This window comes from Pempheris klunzingeri, chromosome 19 (assembly GCF_042242105.1).
Source record: "Pempheris klunzingeri isolate RE-2024b chromosome 19, fPemKlu1.hap1, whole genome shotgun sequence".
Classification (NCBI taxonomy): domain Eukaryota; kingdom Metazoa; phylum Chordata; class Actinopteri; order Acropomatiformes; family Pempheridae; genus Pempheris; species Pempheris klunzingeri.
Genome location: NC_092030.1, coordinates 16,913,076 through 16,932,308, shown reverse-complemented (window position 1 = coordinate 16,932,308; position 19,233 = coordinate 16,913,076). Strand labels below are relative to the sequence as shown.

General features: G+C 40.9%; 2 protein-coding genes across 3 annotated transcripts in view; one reads left to right on the top strand and one right to left on the bottom strand.

Moving 5' to 3' along the window:
- Nucleotides 1-9,074, top strand: part of garnl3 (GTPase activating Rap/RanGAP domain like 3) — a 56,952-nt gene extending 47,878 nt beyond the window's left edge. For both annotated transcript variants that reach the window (XM_070850411.1, XM_070850410.1), the window contains exons 23-31: nucleotides 135-293; nucleotides 778-844; nucleotides 1,227-1,334; nucleotides 2,760-2,878; nucleotides 3,398-3,533; nucleotides 4,719-4,778; nucleotides 7,120-7,338; nucleotides 7,832-7,952; nucleotides 8,038-9,074. In XM_070850411.1, the coding sequence (XP_070706512.1) occupies nucleotides 135-293; nucleotides 778-844; nucleotides 1,227-1,334; nucleotides 2,760-2,878; nucleotides 3,398-3,533; nucleotides 4,719-4,778; nucleotides 7,120-7,338; nucleotides 7,832-7,952; nucleotides 8,038-8,203 (1,155 nt within the window). In that variant the 3' untranslated portion in view covers nucleotides 8,204-9,074. The remainder of the gene's footprint in view (nucleotides 1-134; nucleotides 294-777; nucleotides 845-1,226; nucleotides 1,335-2,759; nucleotides 2,879-3,397; nucleotides 3,534-4,718; nucleotides 4,779-7,119; nucleotides 7,339-7,831; nucleotides 7,953-8,037) is intronic.
- Nucleotides 9,075-15,921: 6,847 nt separating this feature from the next.
- Nucleotides 15,922-18,696, bottom strand: ptges (prostaglandin E synthase). The gene is made up of 3 exons (XM_070850750.1): nucleotides 18,554-18,696; nucleotides 18,346-18,428; nucleotides 15,922-17,082 (listed from the first exon to the last, which is right to left on the bottom strand). Exons 1-3 carry the CDS (start codon nucleotides 18,668-18,670, stop codon nucleotides 16,833-16,835), a joined length of 450 nt encoding a protein of 149 aa, XP_070706851.1. The 5' UTR covers nucleotides 18,671-18,696; the 3' UTR covers nucleotides 15,922-16,832.
- Between the last annotated feature and the right edge of the window lie 537 nt (nucleotides 18,697-19,233).

Genomic DNA, 19,233 nt, shown 5'->3' with positions numbered 1-19,233 from the left:
AACAAAGTTACTAAGAATTTTTTTAATGTTGTACTATAGTTTTTTGGCATTACTTTCGCCGTTATAGTCTATAGCAAAGTAATTAAACCAATATGCGTGTGTGGGCACTGAGGTTATCGTGTCTCACCCATCAGGAGATCTGTCTGTGTGACCCGCCGGTGGTGATGGCGCTGGTGGACGGGCCAACGGGGGAAAATGACAATATGATCTGTGTGGCCTACAAGCATCAGTTTGACCTGATCAATGAGAGCACTGGAGATGCCTACCGGCTACATCATGTAGACGCCAACAGGGTGAGGCACATGTGCACGCACATACACACACCCAGTCACCTCTCTGGTGGATTTGTCTACTTTCGTTTTTAAAGTTGCTTTCATGTGATGTTCACTGAGGTTGAGCACGACTCAGACTGTCAATTGGTCCAGTTAGTTTCTTTATTTACCTGCTGATTGCCAGGCTGCTTGGGTCAATCAACACATTGTCATTCACAGCCACCAGCTGGGGGGACAAGAGGAATGAAAAATGAATGAGACGGTTTGAGAATGAACGACTGCTGTAATTTAACCATGTTATTCTACTTCAACTATTTCTCATTTGAAAGTCTAACCACAATGAATAACAAACAGATGTAGAAAAGTATCTTTATATTGCCAGGATGGTTAGTACCAGTACCTTGAGGGTATGTGACATGGCATTATTTGTTGAAAAGAAAAGAGTATCTGACCTTTTGAATCTTGTTGAAATGATTTCCCTGAACTGACTCGTCTCTGCCTGCAGGTAAATTTTGTAGCAGCCATTGATGTGTATGAAGACGGGGAGGCAGGTCTGCTGTTGTGTTACAACTGTGAGTTTCCCTTTAACTCTGAACATTTCACATGTTTTGTTTTTTCAGTCAAGTTGTGTGTTTTATGTTCTGCAATAGAGATCATAGCAAAAACTGCTCCAGAATATTAAGAGTCAGAGATGAATTATGATGAATTATAAAAATGCAGCTGTCTACTTTAGCTTTTGACTACTTTTTATGTCCGGATAATAGGACAAATAATAAAATGGATAATTTTACAATGAAATGCTGCTCTCTGTCCATGTTCAAAACACAGACAAAACAGAACAATAGTAAACCTCCATAGTCTATACCATTTATCTGTAACGGTCGCCGGAGTAAATGAAGGAAAGTAAACATTTTAATTTGAAAGTTGAACCTGTTTCCTGTGTGTCTCACACAGATATTTGTTACTATAAGAAAGTTTGTCCGTTTAACGGCTCCACACCGATGATCCAGTCCAACACCTCCGACTTTCACTTCAGCTGGAACCAGATGCCCAATGCTATTGGTAGGTTACCACAGCAACAATGCTTGAGCCCCACCCCACCCTCCCCATGCCACTGGCTTGGCCGGAGCTTGCTGTCACCATGGAAACATCGTGTAGCCACAACCATCCAATTGGTCTACGTGATCATAAGTGTTTGGTTTTGTGTGTGTGTGTGTGTGTGTGTGTGTTTGTGAATATTTTTATTAATGCAGAACCTGATGAAAAGCAAACACAATTGGTACTAGACCTGTAACCCTGACCCTGCTGATAACAACAAGCCGCTGCTCTAGGTTGCTGTGCATCCTATAATGTGTCCTCTTTTCCTGCACACACACACATGCACACACCCTAAAACAAGCAATAACAAAATGTGCTGAGTAATAAAACAAATGTACTGAAGTATATGGGAGAGCCCCAGTTTGAAGGCAACTGTTTAGCTACTCCAATCAATATTTTTATGTTAACAGCGTAATAACAACCTAATAATAAAAATGTGTAATGTGAAAGGTGCCGCTCGTAGTGACAAGACTCATCACCCACGCTGCAAATCTGCTCTACAGAGCATTTTACGGTCTTTCAGCTCATTGTTTTAGTTTTTACTGCCAGTAACTTTGATATTGTAGTTTACTGTCAATGCTCTCATCAACCTCATTCCCTGCTGCAGCTGTTTCCTGCAAAACCAAAAAGCTGATTAGCCCACTGTACCACCTGCCCAGCATCAAATGACAGATAGACTAAGATTAGCAAAGAGCTGGTGAACATAGTGGAGCATTTAGCAGCTAAAGAGCCGGATATTTCCCTCAGGATTTGGTGTAGACCAAGCAGAGCTAAAAAGAGAGTGAATGCATGACAGAAAAAGCGACTGCTAATGTTGTTCCGTATCTGCTGGATGTGTAAATAGGCAACTCTTCCGCAAACACATTCACCACATCAACATTATACGTTGATAATGTGTCAGATGTTGTGTTTAGTGCTTGTTGCACTGTCCCCAAGCTACAGCGGATAGAGCATATCAAAGTTTCTGCTAGATCAGGCCCAAGCTCTTAAACTGTTTCTCCTCTGGTCAAGTTGCACCTGGTTTGTTTGAATGTTTTACAGAATTTTCTTTTACTTGCCGACACTGCCCTCCATGCTGTGAAGTTATCACCTTGTTGTACATTTCACATCAAACAGAGGGGAGAGGAAGTGTATGGAGTCTTAGCAGAGATGCTCAGGCTGATATTTTCTGCATAAATCATCGGCTAATGATGGCATTTCAAAATGCCATCCATGGCGAAACTATTAAATGTCTCGTATTGTGGGAGTTGGCCAGTTGAGCGCATTTATAAATGTTTTAACTTCTTGTTTTCACAGTCAAACTTGGTGCAATCTTGGTGGGTGCCTCCCTGATGCCCCCTGTTGATCATTTACTGCTGGTTTCATCATATGCTCATGTTGTCTTTGCAGTTTGTGCATTTCCTTACATCCTGGCCTTCACAACGGACTCCATTGAGATCCGACTGGTGGTCAATGGCAACCTTGTGTACACAGCAGTCGTCCCAGAGCTGCAGTTGGCTGCTTCACGGGTCAGTATGATTAACAGCTTACACAATATCATATCCACGCCGTGCTTCTGTTAACAATGTACACAACTTAAATAACTTATTTATCTATTATTAATGATTTTATATTTTCAATAAAATCAGATAATGATGAAGATATATGCCATGTGTGCACTTACAACAAGCTTGGTTACACTATAGCAAGAGCCCTTTTAGCTTGGGAGTGTTGAAAGGTCCCGCTTTGCATTATGGAAGTAGCCGTCTCAGCTCTCTCATTTCAATCAATCTTTATTACCCTGATGGGAAATATGGCTGGCAATCTGCACGGCTACAAAGCAATAATACACTCGTAATTCATACACATAGATAATTTAAAACAGACTACAGTGCACCTGGCATAAAACAAATACATTTTCCTCCTCTATCCTCATTTGGTCATCTGCCTCTTTTTCCTCTTAATATTTCCTGGCATCGTTACATGCTCGCCGTGTCTCTTTATCGATCTCATTTCCTCTCTATGTCCTTCTGTTTTTCCACCCACAGTCGGACATCTATTTTGTTTCATCAGCTCCGGTGAGCTCGGCCTCCAACTGCAGTTCAAGAGACACCAGTTCCCAGAGCTCCCCGCAGACGCCCACCGGCTACGAGATGCCCGTGTTCCCTTCGCCGCTTGGTGATGGTAAGCCCCACGCAGAGAAAGCACCAGAGGATGTTGATATTAGTGTTTTGGTATTAAAGGTTTTCAAATGTCAATTTTTCCTACAGACCTGTTTGACTTTGGATGCTGCTGTGTTAGCCCAGAGCTTGAGAGCCATTTACATAAACTTGTCTCAGCAGAATGGTTCATTAAAGCCGCAGCTTTTCTTCTTTAGCGTTTTTTCTGTTTCACAGTTGAATCATGGGTAGTTTGGGGGCAAAATATTTAATTGTATTCATCTTTCCCATCATTATTACCTCATCCTTGTGTATAATACTGACATCTTGTAACAAATATGAAAATCTCCTCATTGTTTGCTGTATTCAGAGTGACACTGGGAAGTCTTCTTTCCATAGCTTTATATAACTTATATAACCCTACAAATGAGCCTATAATCCTACAAAATTTAAAGATGCATGATATGGAAAATGATCGACAGTTATGTGAATGTGATTTGCAGTTAAAGGGTTGAAACATTCAAAAGCGTTGTTATGATCCTTTGAATTCTTACAAACCACAAATTACAAAAAGAGGAACAGACCCATATACCTCCCACCATCACCACCATTCAAGGGGCACAATAAGTGTCCTCAGAGGAAGAGAATGCTTTCAAGGATGATTGTGGATCAATAAGAGCCCCTCCTCCCCACCCTCCAGCCCACTTTGACTCCCTCCTCCATCTTTTATTCTGTATTTGACCATTCGGAGTCTCCCTTCCCCCCACGACTGCCCTCTTCCAGATTGATATAACTGTCTGAAAAGGGGGCATATTTGTGACGCACTGTTGTTAATGACATACATGTTTGTCATTCAGCATGAAATGGATCATGTCATTGTTCATTAGACTTTCTTGACGTTAAAAGGGTCACAAAGTTTTCCTCAGATGTATCTGTGTAATTCTGACGGCTGCAGTGAAGGATGAGGAAACAATTAGGTTTGGCTGTAGCTGCTGCAATTAGTCAAGGACGGCCTTTTTGCTCTTAGGCTGGTTCGGGTAATAATTTCTCTCAAAGGGATTTCCAATTTCTTTCCTGCTTTAGTTGGTTATGTGTATGATTCCGCATCACTGGGATGAGTACACCTAACAGAGAACCTACTTGGTGTGTGTGTTTGTATGTTACTGTGTGTGTTCAGTTTGTGTAACCCTCTTCTTCATCCCTGGTTCAGATTCTATACGGATCCCCTATGGTACCAAGCTTTCCCTGTACATGTCTAAGGATGCCGAAGGTACTGCAGGATTCTCCCACAACTCGTCCTCAGTTCATGAAAACACTCATAATGCTGCCCCACTAACATGCACATGCTCCCAGAGTGTATCACCCTGTCTGCTCCAAGGCGGCATGTTGACTTGAACGTTGGTTGAATGTTAAGTGAACATTATGTCTTCCCCATCCCCCCTTCTGTCTTAACTAATTAAAGCATTAGTGTGAGGAGCGAGTGAGGGGAAAAAGGTGATAGAGCGCAAAGTAAAAACTGAGGCAAGAGAGATAACGTCGATCAAGGAGCAGGTTTTTAAAATTACGGGGGAAAGAGAGGAGGAGATGCAGAAAAGGTATGCATGAGCGCAAGAGAAAAAGGGAGGGGTTGTGTACAAGCAGGAGGTTGGGAGAGAAGGAGGGAGAAAAGGGAAAGAGGGAAGGAGAAGACACGTCTGCCGCAGCATGATTTACAGATTGCACTGTCGCCATGGAGACTTTTGTCAGCCCCCTCTTCGATCCAAAGTGGTAGTCCAAACAGCATGCCACAGTCTGAGGGTGAGGGTGGGTCGGGAGGGGGGGATAGCAGAGGGAGGCGGGGTGCTAAGGAAGGGGGGAGAAAGGTGGAAGGGGTGCTGACAAAAATCCCATCCTCTAACTGCCTGTGCGCCTGCCGTATCTGCTCCTTGGGGAGGGTTTCATCTGATGTAATCGCATCCGTAATGTGAACAAGATGCTGTTACTGATGTGGCTGCTAGCCGCCACCTCCCTCCACTGGCTTAAACACACACCAAAGACAGACAGCAAAATAGCTCTGGATAATTTGACTTCAATTAGTGCTGAAAACCTCATATTTATATTTAATTCATTTGCCAGTGTGATGGAGTGTGACTCTTCCCTGGTCCAGAAACGCATGTGGAATATATTAATCTGTGTGACTATATATTCCAGATAACTGCATGCTTTCCTGCATTTTGGTTTATTGCCATTTTTATTGTATGACAGCACAGATACAGGAGAGAGGATCTCTAACAACATTAACACATTGTTCCTGTCAAACATCAGCAGTGACCCTCTATTTTTCTCTGTGGCTCTTTACCCACCTTTCACCAGTTGACATTTCAGATGAGACGGTCCTCTTTGTGCGGCGTAGCCACAGCATTAATTCAGTCTCATCCATGTTACTACTAGCCTGTCTCAATGGAGCAGTGTGTGCCTGCTGAACTGCAATACTGTCCCCTAATGGCACAATTGGGCACTGCACATTGGCGCGCTGCAGCTTTGTGGGCAGATTGTGCCATTTGAAAAGCTCCAAACATCCATTTAATGTGGCCCAAACAGACTTTAAGCGTTTATAGTTTCTGCTGAATAATAGATGGCCTCCTATAAATGGCCACAACTGAACAGTTCTATTACATTAGCTCTCTGTGGTAAGGGTGATTAATTTTAAGATCACATGCTGTTTCAGTAAATAGCACTATTAATCACTTTAGAGTGTCTTCATTTGAATATGGAAGTTTGGTTCTATTGTATCCACTCATCAACCTCCACACTCGTTAAACTACAATATAAGAGCGCGTGAGTAAGAGAGACACATTGGCTTTAAATAAAGTTTGATTATTTTAGTTCATAAACTACTAATGTGTTTGTGTGAGTGTGACTGTTTTCCAAGTCACAGTAAAAGGTTTTAGATTTCTCTGTGCTATGAAAGTCAACTTGCAGAGGCTTGAAACTAGCTTGAGGTTAGTTATCTATCACACTAAACATTCATTTCTGTCATCTCTATTTTTTTAAAGCTGTATCAGAAAGTGCTGTTGCAACCAGTGTACCAACGTCCTCTATTGGTGCATTCAAGGACTCTTTATAAATACACGAAATGACCAGCCCACATTTTGCTTTTAACAACATCTACAGTATGTTTGCTTCCTGTTTGTGTTGCGAGTTTAGTCAGCCGAATCCTAGAGGGTCCTTGAATGCACCACCAACAGTGTTTCAAAGGAATTGTTTGACGTTTTGGAAAATATGTTTATTCAAGTCCTTGCCGGGTATTACAGGACAAGATCAATGACACAATGTTCAGTGGCTGTGTGGAAAGTCTAAAAAGATTTGGCACACTATAAATTGTGCAGCTAATGAGCTAAAACATGCAAAAACACTATAGTGCTTCAGGACAGGAGTTTCATACATTACCCATTAACTGCCACGCATTCCTCTCCTTTTTATGTGTGTCTCCTTTCCGACATTCAATCCCCATCTTTGCTCTTTTTATCTCTGTTTAACATCTTCTGTCACCTGCCTCCTTCCCTCTTCCTGACTTTACCCACTGCTCTCTCCTTTTATCCATCCTTCTTTCCTTTCTTCCTTCCTTCCAGGTGAATCAGCATGTAAACACATGTTCAAGATCCCCCTGTGTAACTTGGTGGGCCGCAGCATTGAAAGACCCCTCAAGTCGCCTCTGGTTAACAAGGTGTTGACGACACCGGCCCCTACCATGGTGGCCCCAACTCCCCACATCTCAGCCACGCACTCGCTCTCCCTGTCCCGCATGGAGATCAAAGAGATAGCCAGCCGCACCAGGAAGGAGCTGCTTGGTAAAGTAACAAATTTGCATGCTGTGAACGAAGTGATGAAATCTGCGTATTGGCTTTCTTGCTGAGTTTTAGATGAGAGACTGAATTCCTGCTCATTTCTGCAGATTAGACATGAAGCAACAGCTTGCATGCAGCTAGCTTAGCTTTGTTATATGTATGTTATATGCTTGAATATGTCTTGTCAGTGGCGATAAGGAATAGTCCAGTACATAACCCCCATAAAACCACAAATTTTGGGCTTTGTTTTTCAAGGATTAAACAAAAACAATGTAATGTTAAATTTTAGAAGTGCTAGTAGAGGGATTTTGTTAACTTCAGATAAATCAGACTAACTGTTTCCATCTTCTTCCAGTCTTTATGCTAAGATAAACCAAACAGCTGCTTGCCTTGTACTGAAGAGATCCATATGAAAGTGGTACTGACTGAAGCATCGCAAATGTTGAACTTTTCCTTTAACTCATGCAATTTCTGTTACCTTTATTGGTAAATAAAGGCTTGACAGAGGAACCAAGCGGTAAGCCAGACAGTGGAGCTGTCAAACAGAGGAAGATGAGCAAGAAGAACCCAGAGGAAGATCCCAAAGCACGAGCACTGACGTCAACAAACAGTGACAGGTAACAGTGACTGCAGCAGCATTGTTCATTTAACAGCTGCATCAAGTTATCATGAGCTCGAGTCATATCTTTCTGTGCACGACAGGTTAGTGTCGGAGTCTGTCGAAACAGTGCTGGACGTCCAGCTGCATTGTTCGTCCAGTTCGGAGGCCGAGCCAGAGAAGGTGGTGCTGCGAGCGGAGAGCCCGCCTCTCGCCAGTGCATTCGCCCTCTCCACTTCCTTTGAAGAAGATGTCCTGGACCTAAAGTGAAGACAATCCCATCGTGCACTTCTCTGCCCACCCACTCCTGTACTGTCACCATTATTTTATCGTTTTGGTTGGTTTGCTTTTAATTTGTTGTTTGTTGAATTCTCTTTTCTTGTCGTTTTTTTTATTTATATCCCTGTATCTTGGGTCTCCCCGTTCATCGAACAAGATGGGTGCAGTGGGAGTTGGAGGATGTGCCCCTGTGCGTGTTTGTTTTTCGCGAGCAGTCCCTCAGCCACTCTGTGTTGGGTGTTTGTGTTGCCCTGCAGCAAATAACCCAAAGAGGCGATGAGGTTGCATAAGATGCCGTGGTTTATTCACAGTTCTGCAACAGCCTTGAGATAATGTTTGAACGGTTTGATCCCAAACCACAAACTGAATGTAAATCTGCGCGCCGAGGCACGACAAAAATCTCGTTCACAATGCCCTCTGAAGTTGCTAGAGCTTAATATGTGTTGTATATTATGTGATTATTTCCAGTCCACTTCCAAATGTTGTATATGATATGCATATGTATGTGTACATCTGTTTATACATGAAAATGCACACACAGTGACTGGCGTGTATGCCTGTCATGCCTGTGATGCATATTTATAGATATATTATAAAAATCCATTTTATTCCCATATTTAGTAAAAGTGTAATGTTTTATGCTCTCTGCACATATTAGCCGTTATTCCTCTGCTTATTCACAGTATACAGGTAGACAGGGCTGGAGGCAAAGTCTCCCACAAGTGCCATTTCCCAGCATCCTCCACTAAACTACACAACTAAAAGCCACTGTATTCTGGTGTCTGACAGTAGCAGCCATGATTGTAGTCCACATTAGATTACTACAGTGACCCACAACTCCATTCAGTTTGGATAAGTTTACTTAAAGCCACGTGATCTCAATATTTCAGCTGTTTTGAATAAGTCAACCGTAAAACTGCATGACCCGCTTTTGCTACAAGTGTTGTCTTTTGCAACAAAAAATAATTTCTCGGAAAACCATAAGGTCTGCAACGTCATACCAAACATGGCAGCATAAAGTAAACCACCACCCGAGACAACAGAAAGAGCATGGATGTTAAAAGGACAAAAGCCTCTTTTACTAGGCCTCATGTGCGATGAATAGCAAGGGAATTACAGGCAAAACCACACTTTTTAGACAAACAGTTTTATTATATTATTATAGATATTATTATTGTCATAAATATTGTTATAAAAGCAGATTTTCTTTAATAAATGAGCTAAAACTGATTTCAACTACTACCTATACTAGAATAAAATAAAAATACATGTCCATAATAATAAAACTACTAAGAACTAAATTATTAGTAGTTTTAGTATTTAATAACTAAAACTGAAAAGCATAAAAATGGGAAAGGATAAAGAAATAATCATATTAGGGATTTAATACTGACTGGCAGCTTTTAATTTCTGATGAAGTCTACTGAAAGTACAGCTGTTACACCTCGCGTAAGGGTAAAACTATGAATTATTGGCCAATTCACTTTATGCTGGTGTCGCTGTTTTTCAGTTTTATTCTCATACCACCACTGAAAAACAGCCATACACATCTTGAAGATCAACACACCTGCACATGGTTTAACTTATTTTCTGTCATATTCTTCACTGAACTCACAGGTTTTTAGTCAGACACTGACAGCACATATTGGCAATTAGAATGAAAATTTAACTGGTTGTCCTTCATACAAAGTATGTGTAAGAAGAACAACTTTTAGTCTGAATGGGGAACATTTTAACCCTGACTTCTTACTTGTATTATTAAGTAAACTGAACCTAATCATGTTTCAAGCTCTAATAGTGTGAACTCAAAGGGATTTAGTATCACACTTGAGGTAAAATAGGAGAGCTCAGAGGAGACTTCAAACTCCAAAAAATGATGGATCGGTCATTTCCCTCAATGTAATTTGACAATGTTTATAGGTCAGGCTTTCTATTAAAAAATGTTCTGCTCCTTTTGTGGCACCTGACTACTTTAACATTGCTCAATGTAGAAAGTTTGTTCAAACTTCTAAATGTTCAGCACATTTAGGACATCATCAGAATTGTTTGTAGTGGTCCTATCTTTCATATTTTAAGAAATATAATTTTTTTCCCCCAGTGAAATCATTGGATGGAATATTAGAGTGGGTGACATCACTGCACAACACAGAGTGCGACTGAGCTATTAAAACTCTTCCTAAATATTTTCTTTCAACTTCCTCTTAATCCCACAATTTTCACTTTTCATGCATTTTTTTCCATTACAGCGTATTCGTATCTGCCCTCTTTCAAACAATGTAACTATCTAAGCTAACCGATTTACACATTTTGCGCTTGGACCCTCAAACCGGCAGCAGTGCCATCCAGCGTCCCCATTGACTCCAGTGTTTACTGAGACCAGATATGTTAGGAGCAAAACAGAAAAAAAAATCTCCACTTTGTCTCAAAATTACCACATACACAATAGAATAGAACAATTTATGGAAATTTCTGTGAAACGGCACAACACTTTGTTATCACTATGGTGGTCACATAGACCCACACACTCAAATAACTTGTTTCAACTCTTTCTGGCATACAGTGGCTCACTGTGGAGCTCATAGGACTTGAACATCAGTTTTAGCACACTTCATTTCTTACACTAAAACATGGCTTTCACTTCACTGCCTACGCTACATTTTTGCAACCTATATCCCTTTCCTACTTTTCTAACTCCTCAACTCCTCATCCTAAGTTATGCCAGCAATGCATAACAATGCTCCCAGCTCAGGCAATGCAGCCCAGGTTCCAGCTTTTCAAGCAGTGCTGTTCACCCCCACCTACACATGAAGCAATACAGCTCAACATCAACTTTTCAGCAGCCACAACCCCACCACAGTTTCTTCAGTTATGGCATCGAATATAATGAATATACTTTTCCTTTGTAGTGAGGAAGTTCAGTCAGTCCTGTGAGTCAGTCTGGATATAACATAGAAAAACCAAAGGAGAAAGCTTTAAGGATCCTCTGATAGCACGACATAGTGGGAGCTGTGGTTCTGACTATGCTGATGTAGGTATGAGAGCGCCTCAAGGTGGCGGTTTCACAACACAGCAGCCTTCAAATCTTGCATGAGCCTCCTCCTCTGCCCTCTCGCGCCTTTTTCCTCTGTTCTCCTCCTGCCTGTCTTACTGTGAATCCTTCCAACCCTGCAACACAACTCAGAAAAACTAAAAAGGGAAGAGGAAGAATGGGATGGAGGGATTTTTACAAAGGTCTGTTGCTTTTGTGTTTATTGCTCTGAATGAGTGTGGGTGACTGGGGGATTCCTGGCTGTTATAGTTTGCAACACTGCTTCTCCCACTTATAATGTCTCTATTTCCCTGTTTCTGTCGAGTACTCTTTGTTCCTACCTCCCCTTGGCATTTTCACAGTTTTCTCTTTTGTTCATTTGTTTTTGTTTTTTGTATTTGAATCTATATTTACTGTTTAGACTGTTGCTGAACCTCTCTGTGATATCAAAATGAAAGAAAATTAACAAAAAAAACACCAAGTGTCTTAAAATATTGTATCGCCATCGTTTTTAATGCCAAGTACTACTTGTAAATGTTTGTGTATCAAATGTGGCCTCAAATGAAACTGAACTATATTATTATAATTATTATTATTATTATTTGAGCAATTATTTTAAAGAAGTGCTGTAGACCACTGCTGTGAAAGTAGTCAATTCTGTTCATTGATATGTAATAAATATTTATGAAATTTGAAATATTCTATTGTTGTTTGATCCTGCAGCTTGCTCAAAATTGCTCTGCCAGAATCTAAAGAACAAAGAAAGAACTTATTACTTCACCAGTCGTTGCATCACCAGACTGGCTTCCAATTGCTTTGGGAATTAAAGTTTTATTGGGAATATCACTTTTCAGACTCAAATGGGTGCAATCTTGCCTTCATTGTCAGGACTTGCAGACTCTGGGATTAACTACCTGTAGAGGTCCGAGCGACAAAATCTGTTTAAAAGTTCTTTTAATGAAACCGAAAAAGGCCTACGGTGGAATTGCAAATCATATTTCTTTACAGGAAAAAAAATGTGGAAAAACAGCCATGGTAGCTGCTCTGTGAGGCTATTATTACTATATCTACGTTTTCACTTAAATTTGATGGGGCATTTTTGCATTGTGGGCTAGAATTTAAGTGATCTTTGAACTTCTCAAACCTTTCATCACTTTGAACTGTTAATGACATGGAGGTGTGATTCCTCAGAGAGGTGTGTCTGCCTCTGTTATCCAGTGGTATACAGCATACTGTAATTAGACAAAAACAAAACTGCAAAGTCAAAGGGCTTACTAAGCACGACCTGTGCTGCCATGCAGGCTAATTAGAAGTTCAGGTTTGATTATGCAGGTGGCCACATAATTTGTTCTCTCAGAAGGTGAAGATTGGAACTGTGTGATTGTTAATTAGCAGTGGTGGAAAGCAGCTAATTGTGCCGCATTGTGTTCAAGTGCAGTTTTGAGATACCTGTATTTTACTTGAGTATTTCCATTTCCTACTACTTGTACTCCACAACATTACAGTGGGAAATATTATACTCATTATGCTACATTATGTCATTGGCCAATAGGTGGCAGTAAGAATGAGAGAATTATCTGTTTTTGGCACATTATTGCAAGTCACACAGAGGACCAGTTGCAGTAGTTAGTCTGAGTCGATGGCCTTGTGTGTGACTGGTGCTGTTGTACCGTCAGCTAGTAGGTTTTGCTCACTCTCGCCCCCAAAAAAATGAAGTGAACCTTCTCTACACCACCAATGTACCACAGTCTGAGTGGCATAATTGACTCCCCGCCACCTGTCAGATGTCTGAGTTCTTATGAGGGCTTTCCAGCAGCGAGCTATCCCATCATCATTTCATCAGAAGTTGCATTATCTAGTATGAATATACTTTTCCTTTGACCTGAGAAACTTCAGTCAGTCCTGTGAGTCAGTCTGAACCTAAAACGAAATGTTAATACTAATGTTAGTATGAGAGCAATTCTATGTGGTGGTTAAGTAGGGTTTTTGAATACAGGACTTCTACTTCTGATTACATTTTTTAAATCATGGAATTGGTATTTTTACTTAAATCTTCAATAACTGTTTTTTGAGCCACTTATGGTAAATAAGTTGCAATCTCAGCATTGACATTCACTTTTTAAGTTGAATCAGTGAACTTAAAGACCAATATTCACTCTCTTTTAGCTCTGATTTTGGTCTCAACCAACTCCTGAAGGAAATATCTGACTCTTTAGCGGTGTCTGTCTGTCATCTGGTGCTGAGCAGGTGACGCACAGTGGCTTTTTAAAGATTTTTCTCTTTAGAAAAAACAGGTGCCTACTACAGCCAAGCAGCACTATGAAAGCAGTGAGGGTGAAATGCAGTTACGGGCCGGGCAGATAAACAGTGAACCGAAACTTGTTATAAAGCACCAATGTGAAGTTAGTTGGAGGTTGGATATTTGACAGATATTCACTCTGATTCCAGCTTGGACCCAGTTTGACCCTGAGCAAGTAAACGCCACAGAGTTTTTTGCAGTAAATGTTTGGCTAATATCCAACTTCAAACCACCTTCAGTGGAGTCCATAAAAATCTGTGAAGCTGATCGAAGACGAAGATTCAGGTGATAATTGTAGTAGCAGTTTCATCAGCACAGTTGACCTTTTCGGAAAAGGATACATCATGATTATAAAAATCAAATATCTCTACTCTAAGTAAAGGATCTAAATAATTTTCCACTCCTGTTGATTAGTTTGATCAACTTTGATAAAATCACTTGTTGAAGTAAGTGCTGCCACTCCCTGCTCCGTCTCTTTCTTTCTTGGAGGAGCTGGAGGCCACCCTGCACATACTGAACAGTAAACCTATCCAAAGTAAACTGATCTCCATACTGGGACCAGCCAAGGGCAACAAAAACAGGGCTTTTGTAAGACCTATCACGTGTTATAGCGTTGGAAAAAAAAATAGAAAGGGAAATGTTTGTGTTGCAGTAAAAGTCCCGTTAGTAACACTTCTGACTACATTATGGTCTGAGATTTTTATGAATGTAAGTCAGGCTGTGCAGCTCAGTCAGTGGCTTAAAAAGAAAGGAATAGTGAGGACGATTGGAAAGAGGACATGTGCCATGTTTTCTTTTAGCCTGAGGGTATAGGCAGGTTGAGACGACCACACGGCTGACGCATACACAGGATATAGACACACCCCTGTGACTGGCATATCATTAGCTTTATGTTCCACCAGATCATATGTATTGTTAGCATTCATTCACTCAAAGCAAAGGATTAGGCTTCACCATTCCTCCCACCTTCATGGGATTTGTTATACTTTTGTTTGGAATGAATGTGCCATAATCACAAAATGCTCCAGCTCTGTAATTTCAAGTTTAGTCATCAGTGGGTGGGGAACTCACTAGAAATGGGATTACTGGCAATACATCTGTTTTCGCCACATTGGTACCATGCGAGGTTTATCATTATTCCTGTTGCTCACCATTGACAAATGATCAGGTCATTATGACTTCATGTGGTTAGTTCACTTCAGTAGCACTTAATTCTGATTGGCCTCAGGGTGTCCATTAAAAAGTGATATAAGACACGTATTAAGTAGTTCCAATGAAACTGGCTCTTCTCCGCTCTAAATTAATGCGCTCGCTTCATTAAATGTGTAACCATAGCAACAGGGACGCAGTCAAAACCTCTGTTTGCAATTTATTGCACTTAACAAGCAAACTTATAACAGAGAGTGATGTCCTTCAGTGCGTCCTCCTCTAAACACCACAGGATGGCGACTGTAACACACAAGCTGCATGAAGTCCACTATGACATCAACACATCACAGTAGTGATCGTCACTCACGGATGCTCCTGATTATCTCACATCCCACATTCAACTTGCCGGAGTTGACGGAGGCCCCCTGAGCCCTTGGGCCCCTAGGCCTGAGACCAGCAGGCCCATTTGGTAATCCACCCATGATTATCCTTTACTTAATTCACAGATATGGCATTTGGTATTTTTGACATATTTAAAACATAGGTTGAGGAACATTAGTTGCTGCTTTTCTGTTAATTAGATATTTGTGTTGTTGTTGAAAGAAGCGGAGTGTGCCTAACCAAGAGCATCCTGCAGATTTTTCATCTGCACCGTGCTGCAACTCTTCAACTTCTTTCACCAACAACACAAATGTATGAAGTAACAGTGAATCAACGTTCCTTAATTGATGATCTACTAAGTGTGAACTAAACACATAAAGTCACTGTGACTTGATCATTTGTTAATAGTGAGCAACAGGAATTCATGATACGTCCTGTATTAATTCATGCATCAAATCATCATGAGTCATGCATTAGTCGAGCATTACTAAAGTATACGATTTGTGCCCAGACGACTTGAAGAGGTTGGCATGCAGAATGAGCATACTGTAATCATGTACAGTATGAATGTATCGGTGCGTCTATGTGGCTTCCCAGCAACCCCCTCCCCCCTCCTGCCCGTCAGGATATGACAGGGAGCACAGCACAGCCAAAAGGTCTTACATAATGAGTGGAGGAATGCTGGAGCTTTGCCGCGGACTTCTGGATCATCTCACTCTCACACAGAAACACCCACACAAAGTGGGGCCCTGTCCCCTTAACACCAGAACACAGTCTCTGTTCTGCCAGGCAAAGTCAACAGAATAATCTCTCTACTAAGAGAGAATGAACATATTGCTGTATTAGAACAAATTCAAGCAAACTTGGCTGTTTTATTGCCTACAAAAAATGCATCTAGGATTCAAAGCCATCACTGTATACATTAAGGTGAATAATAAATTAGTGTTACAATACTTTAAAATATGTTTTCACAGATAAAATGAACATATTACATATCAGAAAACCTATTTTGTTCTTTGTTTCTCTGCCATTTGTTGCAAGATTGACCTCCAGCCCAAAATCAGTGTTCCTTTATTCTCCTTTAAAAGGAACTTGAGAGGCTGTTTCACTCACACAGTAAAAGCATCAAGCTGTATTTCACGGAGCGGTATTAAATCTCGTGACACATCATCAGTCTTCATGCCGGGATCCATGATGCTCTTGCTGAACGTGGCGTGCAAACAAATGTTAACACAACAGGTAGAATATCCACACACGAAACAGACGAAGTCACGGAGGACACGACACCTCATGGATGGTGGTCTATGTCGTGTGTAAACACAAAAGGTGGCAGTGACGAACGTGCAGTGCAGTGCTTAAACAAAATGTCTACAACTGTTCGTCAGTGAGATTTCAATTCCATCAGGTCACTTCAGAAAAAAAAAACCTGGTTAAAAACAAGCAAGAGAACCTTCATTTGCATTTTAAATACAGTACAGGACAGTCCAAGATGTCAACTTTAAATAACTTTTAAGACATTGTCACATTTGAATGTTGTAAATAAAAGAATAAAAATACTGATAAAATCTCACAAAACCTAGCTGTGGTGATAATCACAGTTTATATTGCACCATCATTGACATTCTTGTCTTTTATGTTCACCCTCCCAGGAGGCCCCTCAGTAATCCTCCGCCTGCTTTTTTTTTCCACACAGGTCGCAGATTGTAAATGCCATCCTTCAAGCCAGGAAACCACCTCTAGCTCAATCCCTAATTTCTGGATATTTAGGCGTATGCTGCGACCGCCATTAGGATCTGCAGAGCCATGGAGATGCAAGGTATCTGTGCGATGGTGTAGGCAAGAGAACGAGTGGGCGCTCGCAGGGCAAACAGGTAAGCAATGCTGTGCAGCACACGACCTACGAAGAAGACCAGGAAGTGAAGGCGGGCCACGGCCAGTGAAGGTCCAGTCATGGAGTAGATAGCGCCCAGGAAGAGGAAGGGTAGGATGTTCTCCATGTCGTTTAAATGAGCTCTATAGAAGACAAAAGCAATTTAATCACACATGTATATACTATACACATACACATACACATCTGTTTTCAATAGCCTACTGCAAAGTGACGACATATTTCTTACTTCCAGTAACTCATTCAAATTCTGGATTATTTTAAGTTAAATTGGTGCTCTGGAAGGTCAGGGTGAGAAATCCTTGTTTACCTAACACTGTGGATTCTGTATTTTCTCATTGACTCATCTGCTTAATTCAGTCTGGATAAGACCTGCTTATTGCACGTCTGTGACTTTCTCCTCTTGGCAGCCCAGTCAGACTACTTACACATCAGCCCCACTATTTTCCAGCTTCCTCTCCACCCATTGAGTTCGACTTTTTAACAATATTATTATGGGCAACCCGCCCTGTTACCAGTTATTGCAAAAGCAGCACATACAAAAAAACAGATGATTAGGCAGGCATACTATTGTAGCAACTCACACAAGACAAATTAACCCCAAACCAAGTTTTAATGAATACATCAGGCACATGGATGGCCCAGGATAAACAGAGGGGGGGTGGCAGGGGGAAAGGTTTTTACAAGTGGAAAAACATCTGCTTTCCTCACTGTCACGGATGACAAGTTAAAACAAAACTGTGAAGCCCATCGCCTACAGGCTGCCAAGACCAATGAAGAAAGTCACATGATCTGGCTTAAGAGTTGCATTTAAATGAGAAAAATCGTTAGAAAAAAAGCTTTCTACAAGATCTACAATAATTGTTGGAAACTCAAAATTTGCAGATTTGAGATTAATCGGTCCGTTTGTTTTTCTTATCTTTCATTAAGTGCCGAGCCACAGAAACCACAGAAGCTTCAATAAAACCTGTGAACAGTAAGTATAAGCATTTTAACCTCAATCAGACACTAAGTAACTAGATAATAATTACAAAAGTATGTAATGTAATGTAGAAACTGTAGGGTAAAAAGTGTACAGGAAGTATGATGCCATCAGGGGTAGAAAGTACATTTATTTTACTGTAAGTACTGTACTTAAGTACAAATTTGAGGTCCTTGTACTTAAGTTACATATTTTCATTTCATGCCACTTTGTACTTCTATTCCCCCACAGTTCAGAGTAAGTACTTTTTACTCCACGACATTTGATCTTGTAACTACAGGTTGACCTACCAAACAGTGCGTAAAATACAGTTCAGTACGACTTTATACTTATAAATATATATAATATAAATATAAGTATCTTTCCAAAGTGAAAGCATGATCCTGAGAACTTGCTGCTCTCTCACCTCCGACATCTCTCCACGTCTGGATCCTCTCTGTAGTACTGTAATCCTCCGTGTCTCAGCGCGTCCTCTGGGTTGGTAAATGCCTTTCAGGGAAAAACAAAAAACAAAAAAAAAACTTTGCATGAGTGAAAGTTTCCCCGCGCTGAGATTCTGTTGCAAAATGAGCGTTCTCCGCTTTGGCTTTGCTCCCTTGTTCACAGTCACTCACCTTTTTACGCAGCCTCACTTGTCCCGTTATTATCGCTATGATGTACATCTTTATCACCAGCAGCACGCCGTAGAACACAAAACAGGAGAAAACGTCATTTCTTATCATGACAGCCATGGCTTGTTTGAATTTTCCCACAATGAGACGCACTGAAATCGAAGAGGAGCTCTGGTGTGTGCGTAAAGCTGCTAAAAAGTGAGAGTGAACCCGCGGGGGGAAGTTTTATTGTACTGCTGGTGATGCCTCCACCCACTCCCCCCGAATGACGATGACAGGTTAAACGGAAGAGACGGAATACTTCATTCATGATTCCGTGAATCCCAGACTGAGGAGTGGACCTTGGCACGTCAGAATTGGTGCCCCGAGGCGAACAAGGCACATGGGCAGGGGTGAAAGAAGTATTCAGATCTTTTACTTATTAGTAAAAGTGGAAATATTACAGTGTAGAAATAGTGTGCACTCGAATTTTAATTAAGGTATTAGTGTTAGTGTCGTAAAGTAGTTTAAGTCTCAAAAGTAAAAGTTGATGAATGATCCAGTATTAAATACGCAGCGTTTTGCTGGTCTAGAGAATGTTGTGTACGTTGTATATTGTGGAGCATTGTTTCTTAACAGTATTTCATTTTAAATACTAAAAATGGGTGTTATGGATGTAAAATCCTTATCTGAAAAGTGTACAG